Source organism: Micromys minutus (assembly GCF_963924665.1).
Source record: "Micromys minutus genome assembly, chromosome: 10".
Lineage (NCBI taxonomy): Eukaryota > Metazoa > Chordata > Mammalia > Rodentia > Muridae > Micromys > Micromys minutus.
This window is the reverse complement of record NC_137979.1, coordinates 32616138-32625232: the sequence shown is the minus strand read 5'-3', so window position 1 is coordinate 32625232 and position 9095 is coordinate 32616138. Positions and strand designations below refer to the sequence as shown.

Genomic DNA, 9095 nt, shown 5'->3' with positions numbered 1-9095 from the left:
AGCGTGGAGTTATGACATTGCTGATGGGACCAAGAATCCTAGGAACAGACTAACATATCTGGATTTTAATAAGCACAAGCCAAGCCAAAGAGTCATCTTGTAAGGAATGCAGCCCCACCTCACAGTTTCCCCAACTGCCATCTTTACTCCACCCAAGCTGAATAGGAACACACATTCTCTCTCTCTCTTTTTCCCTCTCCTATAGTGGTAATAAGATAAGCATGGATTTTATAAATGCTCAAGCGAATTCATTTCTGCCCAATACCTTATGCTCACAATAACAATATATTCCTGGAAATACAAAACACTTCCACACAGTGACCTTTATACTGTAAATGGGGAGAAGGTTATAAGAAGACTTAATCAGGACTGACAGATGAATAGGAACCTCCCCAAAGCTTTAGATCCTAAAAATGACAAGGTTAAAATGTTGTAGTAAAATATTTTATTATATATATATATTGGTATATATACTAATAAAAACATTCTGCCTTGACATAGTGTCACTTTAAAGGCAGAAGTAGGTAAGTCTCTGTGGGTTTGAGGTCAGCCTGGTCTACAGAGTTAGTTACAGGTCAGTCAGGGTGATACTGAAAGATCCTGTATCAAACAAATAAGCAAGCAAACAAACAAACAAGCAAACAACAAAAACTGATATCCGTTAAAATAAGCTTTAAAACTCCAATTTTATAAATGTAACATATCTTTAAATATTAGCATTTTAATTAGTATATATTAATTGTGCAAAACAATGGGTCACATTATGACATTTTAATACATGTGTATAAGGTGCTTTGATCATATATACCCCTCTATTATTCTCAGTTACCCCTAACTCAATTCCATTCTATTCCTCAATAACCCAACATCTCCTTTCATGCCCCTTTTAATGATGTTGCATATGGGAAAAATTATACAATCTTTTGAGTCTGATTTATTTCAGCAAACAAAATGACTTCTAGTCCCATCTGCAACACATGAAGCCAAGTCCTTGGAGGATTGGTGTTAATATTCCCTCAGAGCACATCTTAGGAAGGAGAAAGAATCAAGCATTTCTTAGGCTCTGGGTTAGTGTCAAAAGAGGAGATTTTTTATGGTTTGGGAGTTTGGAGTTTTTGGTCCAGGTGCTTTGTGGCATCCTGGACCCACTTCTTCTTGGGGTCAGCACAGATCTCTTTGCCCCGCTTGGTCTTGAACCTATAGAAGAGAAAAAACAGAAGGATACCTTGGAATTTCTCCCCTTTCATCCTCAACCCCCAGGATAATTTGCTTTGGAGGGCAGAGGTCACTATGATATAAAATGATGGTCAGAGAAAGGATGGGACTCCGGGCTTGACTCCTGCTCTTGATGACCCAAAAAGTGATCTTTTCTCTTGGCCTAAAAGAACTAATATGGCTCAGAACCAGCTCCCATGCAGGGATTTGGAAATAAACATGTTGTGATGTGAAAGTTCACGCATTGGGTTACAATTCTCAAACTGATTCTTTAATAGGGACACAGCTGTTTACTGTGTCCCTGGGAAATTAGTTTGAGGCCCTGAGGGTGTGTATGTGTAACATGCATGTGTGTGTGTGTGTGTGTGTGTGTGTGTGTGTGTGTACTCCGTAGTGGTGTGGTGTAGTGTCTACTCACACTATGGCTTTCAGGGTGCATCTGCTGTTGTTGATTCTTTTGTAGCTCTTCAGTAGTGTGTTGGGGATCTTCTTACTGGTCATAGTAAAGCAGCAGGAAGTTGGGATGGAGCCTACACGGGAGAAGAAAATGGACAGGAAGAAAGATTCATCTGGGGTCAGTGGGTATTTTCAATCAAGACACTGTAGGAAAGAAGCCAGAAGAAGGTAGGGGTGCATCAAGGTGGAGGTAAAATTATGAAGCCTTGTACCTTTGATGAAGTATATGCCCCTCCCCATGGCCCTCTGCACAGTGGGCATCCATCATCTCCGACAAGGGGTAATGTATATTATGCTGGTAATATGTGATATATTGTTGAGCTCTGAGAAGCTGGCTCTGGAAGCAGGTTTATCCTTTCTTCCATTTCAGACCTACGTATGTTTATGTCAAGTTTCCCCTGAGATTTGTCTGGTAAGGGAATGATATCTGACTCTGACAGAGAGGCGAGAAAAAGAGAACAGACTATAAAGACCAGTATTGTGCTCCAGAGAACAGCTAGAAAAAAACCTCACTAACATCGCAAGGAGAAGCTTCAGCCATGGAGAAGTACTCAGTGACTGTCTCAAGAGCTGCCTTAGCAAGTTTCTGCTCGTTTCAAGCCCTTGATGTGATGATATTACCTTTCTCTTATCAAGTTGCTCTCTGGGGATGGAACTATACTCTGTCCAGAACTCCTTGGACTGGGAGCATCAATCGATAGCTTCAGTGGGGATCCCCAAGTCAATTTTCACTGCCTGTTTTGAGCACTGGATCTAATGGCTCCCCCACCTCTCTCTCTCCCTCCCTCCCCTCCCTCTCTCCCTCTCTCCCCCTCTCTGCATTATCCTTTTATTTTTACTATCTCATTGACTTTTAATAAATACACTCACTCATTCAAAACTTGTGGCTGTACAAACAATTCCCCAGACCACACAGAATATAATTGGCATTGGCATCAGGCTATGAATTCCTATTTCTGTTTTAAAAGAAGTGACTCTCATTAACAGTGGTGTGTGTGTGTGTGTGTGTGTGTGTGTGTGTGTGTGTGTGTGTGCACGCACACACACACAGACCAGTCATGGACTGAGTAAGGGCACACCCACAAACACCTGGCTTCCTAGTTGCCTAAAGCTAGAAGCAGGGAATGGCCATCTTGTATACCTAAAAACTACAATTGCATATAAAAATTTTGTCTCCCTATGAACATTTTCTTTGGCTTTTTCTTGTTTACAGAGAATGTTCATTGATTTCTTTGCAGGCTCTTGAAACAGTGTAAGAACTTTCTCAAGACTGAGAGCCCAGGAGGAAAAAAGTAAAATTCAAGCCTTAGGAAAGTTTATCTGAGAATAACAGACACACACACACACACACACAGACACACACACACACACACACAAATCAAGCCCACCCCAAAACCTTGATTGTTTAATAGTATGTCAGGAGGTCAGGTGACATTAATTTGCTACCTAGTAGCTTGTATATAATTAGAATTCAACTCTTATTCACACAAATGAATTGTTTAGGTGACTAGATAAGAGGGAAGTTTAAAGACTATAAATATGAGATTTTTTTAATTAAGTGGGTAAACATTTAAAAGTAAATATGGATTTAGCGTGATGACAAAATAAAAAAGCTTAGATCCAAGTCATGGGAGGTCTGTGTAGATTGTGCAAGGTGTTTGGAGGACGGGATTTCAAGATTCATGTATGTTTGATGATGGGTTATTAACATTTCCACAGATACTGCTCTGCTCATGGCAATAGTTACAAAAACTGATTCAAAAGCCAAAAAATGCGTATCTAATCAAGAAGATGTTTGTGATTTGCTAACTTTGTTAGGCTGGTTCATACTTGGGAAAACTATATTTTAGCAAAACCAGGATTTCCTTAAAATGTTATTCGTCTAAGTATTACCTAAATGTTACACAAAAGTTAACATTGTAGGAATGGTAAGGCTGCCCTCCAGGGTGTCCAGCAACCACAGCTTGTCAGTGAAGACAAAGGGGCTGGAAACTAGAGCTGGGATTTTAGCCTTTGACCTCTAAATTCAGCTAGGACTTGAATGTTGGAATCCCTCTAAGTCACCAATCCCTTTGACAAGAGAGGCCACAGAATCTCCAGAGACTGAACTCTAAGCAGTGCCATATAGCAACATACAGACAAGGGCTGAAATTACACACACACACACACACACACACACACACACACACACACACACACACACACATATGTATGTATATTATATTACCAAATTGTTATGTGTTGTTTGGGCTCACTTAGAATCTGGCTCCACTACTCAATTTCAGACCAAAACATGTCTGTCTCACAGAGTTCTTCAAGAGCTCTAACTTGGGGTGGACTACCCCTCCCCCCGTAACTCTGCAACAAGCAAGAGGGAACAGACAGACACAGAAGAGTAAAAATACTATGCCCCTAAAAATAGTTAAAATGTGAATATTGCTAATAGAGGTTATCATTTATCCCATGACACGAAAGTGCTTGCCTTGGGAAAGAGAAGTCAGCCATCCAGCCATGGGACGCTCATCTATGGAATAAGAGTCAAAGGGGCTCCCTGCTCAACTTCAGCCTCACCTGAGAGACCCTGGCCACTGGGGACCCCGATGACTTCTCTAAAGGGGCTTCCATAGTCAATTTTGGCTGAAGATTTTGAACACTAGAACTGGTATCATGTTCTCTCTCTCTCTGTCTCTCTGTCTCTCTCTGTCTCTGTCTCTCTCTCTTTCTCCACTTTCTTTAACAATGGCTTGGTGTTGCTAAGAGTGTACGACAATGTCTGAGAACCAGCCATCACTCCTTACTGTCTGCTCTCTGGGCACAAGTATGGTTGTACCCTTGGTCTCTTTTGTTGGCTGGAAATTTTAATCGGTTTGGTCATAAGGGAGAAGATGAAATGGCATGTGATACTTATGAGCTTGCTCAAGTTGCCTGTAGAGCAGACACTCTTTTCTTTGCTATTCTAAGCAGTCTGGGAACCTGAGTATACAGTACAGAAGCCAAGCCCATGCATTATTACTGTTTGCTGTGGGCAACAAGTTGGCCCTTGTTCATTTGATTTGGATTAGCTGTCACTGCAGCATGCATTAGTTTACAAACACTGACAGCAGGTTCTTAAACACAGTAAAGATGCACCCACTTGAGAGCATGTCTCAGGATCTTCTGCTTTACTACTATTGCTATATTGAGTCCTGCAGAAACTGTTCTCCCCAAATAGGACCTTCCCATTTCACCACTATCCAAATGCTCACTGTGCCATTCCCAGACACTGTGATGGGTGCTGACTGTGTGGATACATTGGCACCTGCCTCTATAGTCATAAGAGAAGAGGGAGGAGGGGAGGAGAAGAGAGAGAGTGAAACAGAGAGACATAGAGAGATATAGACACAGACACAGACACAGAGACACACACACAGAGACAGAAAGAAATATGAATGTGAACCAGTATCAGTTCTGGCTTTTTGTATGGTTGGGGTTTCTTGTCCCATTTTAGGATGATTGATTGGCAGCAAGTCTCTGAAGAATCCTGCTGTGAGGCTTAGGAAATGCCTGGCTTCCCTCAAAGGTTGGAGGGGACTTACCTGGGTGAGCAAGCACCTGGGAGGTGAAAGAGGTGGCTGTGAGCAGCAGGAATAGTAGTGCTGTGGAGATCCTCATGGTGTGGGGAGACAGACGGAAGTTACTGCGTTGATCTCAGCCTCTGGGCTCTGCAGGCTCTCCCGTCTACCTTTATAGGGAACAGAGTGGGTGGAAGCTTCCAAAGAAGACTGTTTGCACAAGGTCATGAAGGAGGGGTCTTGAGCATTGGAACATGGGCCAGCTCCTGGAAAGGCAGCAAGATAGAACAAAACTGTGGGTGGGACTTGGCTTGTGTTAGGGATGGGAGTGAAAACCGGAGAGATTGTGGGATTATGAAATGTAACTGATCATTATGTAGCAGGACAAAAAAGCCAGGGGATGACATGGGGCAGCCAGTGCTAGTCTGTGTTCACCTGGTCCTCTGAAAGATTTTGGAGCCCCAGAAGATCCCTACTCAGAAAACAGGGAATGAGGGTTGGCTTGCCCTTTTAATGTAGTTCAATGGTCATACAATCTTAGTGTCCAGGAACTTAGCATCATGGGAAGCAGCAAGCATAGGGACAGCTTAGAAAACTAGGATTTGGCTTGAACTACACATATACACAGACAGACAGACATACACACAGAGGCACTCACACATACATACATACATACATACATACATACATACAGGCAGACAGACAGACACACACACACAGAGAGACACATTCCAAGTGGTTAGCAATTCAGGATGACCACCACTACCAAGCTACATATACATCCTTGTCCAAAGAAAGCAACTGGTTCCTCTGCCCTAGTAATCTCTGGCAATTCCTTAGGACCCACCCCCACTTTTGCTGGCTAGAAATTATTCAAAGACGTCTCAGTATGCAACCTGGAATTAGGAGGAGCACTGCATCTGGCTTGGATGGGCAAGTTATGCTCCGGGGATGAACGTTTAGGGAAAACTCTCTCTGCCATCCTATGCATGACCCGGTGTGCATATGATGAAATGCGGGTGCATTGTGGGGAAGGACAATATGCAGCAAGCAAAGGCTTGGGTAATCTAAGCCTGCCAATCAAAACAGAAAACTACCTAACACTCCTGCCCTATTGACTAACTCTTGCTGGACTTTCTGAAAGAGACCCAGGGAATATGATAGCATGAGACTCTGGAGCGATCCCTCTCGGAACCCACTGCAGCCTTCATGGTGCTTCCACACTGTATCTGTTTTGTGCTTTTGTACAAAGCCTCTTGCGGTTCTGGTCCTTCTCCACCCCTAATGCAGCACTTCAAGAGCCCTGACAACCCTGATTAGACAACAACCACAACCATAAGGAATGATCAGAAAGAAAAAAAAAATTAAGCTAACTCCTACTGTCCTTTACTCTCCCTGGTAAACTTGTGGCCCCTCAAATCTTTATTTCAGCAAAAACATCTTAAGTGAATTGGATGCTCATACGTACCAGAAAACTACTGATCCAGAAGATGGTAGATTAAAATGAAGGAAAAAGTCAGGACCGAGCAAATATTTAAAATAGTTTAAACCAAAATAGCTGATAGCAACCTGCTATAATTGCCTGGTGACCTCAGGCAACGTACCTCTAACACTCAAATGACTAGAAACATCAGGAAACCAAAGACAGCACGACGCCTCTAGATCTCTATGTGCTTTGCTAAAGAATACAACTTCAGAAAAATGTTTACAAGTTAATGAGGACAATAACAACCACCTCTTTAGTTTTTTTTAACCACACCCCAGTTTCTGTGCCATGACCAGCAGGACTGTCAGTTGAATATTGTCATTCCAAGAACCTCTTTTGGTTGGTGGTTAAGTCCCTGGGAGCTCTGCGGGGGGTCTGGTTGGTTGATATTGTTGTTCTTCCTATGGGGTTGTAAACTTCTTAAGCTCCTTCAGTTCTTTTTCTAACTCCTCCTTTGGGAATACTATGCTCAGTGTAATGTTTGGCTGTGAGAATCCACCTCTGTATTTGTCAGGCTCTGCCAGAGCCTCTCAGGAGACAGCTACATCAGGCTCCTGTTAGCAAGCACTTCTTGACATCCCCAATATTGTTTGGGTTTGGTGACTGTATATGGGATGCATACCCATGTGGTTCAGTCTCTGGATGGCCTTTCCTTCAGTCTCTGCTTCACACTTTGTCTCTGTATTTTCTCCTGTAGTTTGTTCCCCCTTCTAGGAATTGAAGCACCACCAACCAAAGAGTACACATTGGAGCAACCCATGGCTCCAGCTGCATATGTAGCAGAGGCTGGCCTTGTCAGGCATCAGTGGGAGGAGAGTCCCTTGGTTCTATGAAGGTTTGATGCCCCAGTGTAGGGGAATGCCAAAGTGGGGAGGCAGAAGAGAGTGGTTGCAGGAGCACCCTCATAGAAGCAGGGGGGGGGGATGGGAAAAGAACCTTTCGTGATATCTAAAGTAGCAAGTTTTTTTTTTTTTCTCTTTAAAGGCCTATGAAAATATTTTACAAAAGATTATTAGCTGCAGAAAACATCTTGACCCTTATTCTATTTTAGATCTAGCATTCAGTATTAGCAACAAAAAAAATTGTCAGGTGACTCAGTAAAACTAGACTAATTGAGGATACAAAAAAAGTGTTTGGTACTCATTTGGAAATAAGAGAAGAACATTTAAATTAAAAATTAAAAAAACAGCTTTTATGATTTTCAAGAACCACATATCATTCATAAGTGAGAAAATTGACAAAATTATCACAGAAAAGGCTTTCAGAAAAAAAATCCAGCACATTCCAGACCAGTATACATTTTTAATTTAGTGATATTGTCTTCTTATGAAAAATGTTTATTTAGGTTATCGTCTTAGTTCTCTGTAACTGTGAAGAGATACCACAAGCATTGCAACTCATAACAAGAAAAGCATTTAATTGGGGCTGGCTTACAGTTTCAGAGGTTTAGGCCATTATCATCATGGTGGGAAGCGTGGCATGCAGACTGACGCGGTGCTGGAGAGGTCGCTGCGAGCTCTATCTGGCTTTGTAGGCATCCAAAAGAGCAAGACACTGAGCCTGGCTTGAGCTTTTTAAACCTCAAAGCCTGCCCCCATCGCACAAGGCTACACCTACCCCAACAAGGATGGGGACCTTTCCCGGTCCTTCTCATGTAGTGTTCCTCATGGCCAAGTATTCAGATATATCTGCCATTCTTAACTCAAGCCACCACAGTCACCAAATCAAAAGGAAGCTCATTCTATGAAGCATTTTCCTTTCTCCTTTGAGGATTTCATATACACATACAGTGGATTCCGGTTATATCTACCTCCTTACTCCCACCTTTGACCTTAGTTTTCCAGCATTTTAAAGTGACTTGCTTAGCTGCCAAAGCCCTTTACTAAATCAAATAAAAACAAACTCCTGTATATCAAATACATTTCCTTGGAACTGGTCTGCAAGCAACAGAACAGGTGCCCAATGTCTGCATACCCTAAGGATTCAGGGAGCACAGAGAAAGACAGCCTTCTAGTTTACCCTCATTCTCGGAACACACAGCAAACAATGTGGCTTCAAAACATCAAGTACAAGGAACATACAAACCACTATATTCATCTGTGCAAAGCCCTTGGCTCCCACATACTAGCAGCTGTGAGGAGAGGCCACACCTTAAATACAGCAGCTGCAGTAAATTACCGTGTTGAGTGAGAGAACAGAAGCACCACATGGGTTGGTTCCTGGCTTTTTTTAGGACAGCCCCACACCAAATTGATTGATCCATAAAGGTTACATGGGAAGATGTGTTTAAAAGGATTGGGGTTAGAAAAAAATAGCAGTTCTGTGGTCAACTGCTGATGTCTGTCCTAAGCACTGGACTGCAGTGCTCTTGCTGGCCTATGAGCTTT

At 42.5% G+C, this 9095-nt stretch overlaps 1 protein-coding gene across 1 annotated transcript in view; it reads right to left on the bottom strand.

Moving 5' to 3' along the window:
* Nucleotides 1-540: 540 nt before the first annotated feature.
* The window catches only part of LOC308425192 (C-C motif chemokine 2-like), a 26438-nt gene continuing 17883 nt past the window's right edge, over nucleotides 541-9095 (bottom strand). Inside the window, exons 4-6 of the mRNA XM_080922419.1 lie at nucleotides 5247-5347; nucleotides 1634-1745; nucleotides 541-1197 (exon numbers count right to left, since the gene is read on the bottom strand). Coding sequence (XP_080778545.1) covers nucleotides 1092-1197; nucleotides 1634-1745; nucleotides 5247-5347 — 319 coding nt within the window. The 3' untranslated portion in view covers nucleotides 541-1091. The remainder of the gene's footprint in view (nucleotides 1198-1633; nucleotides 1746-5246; nucleotides 5348-9095) is intronic.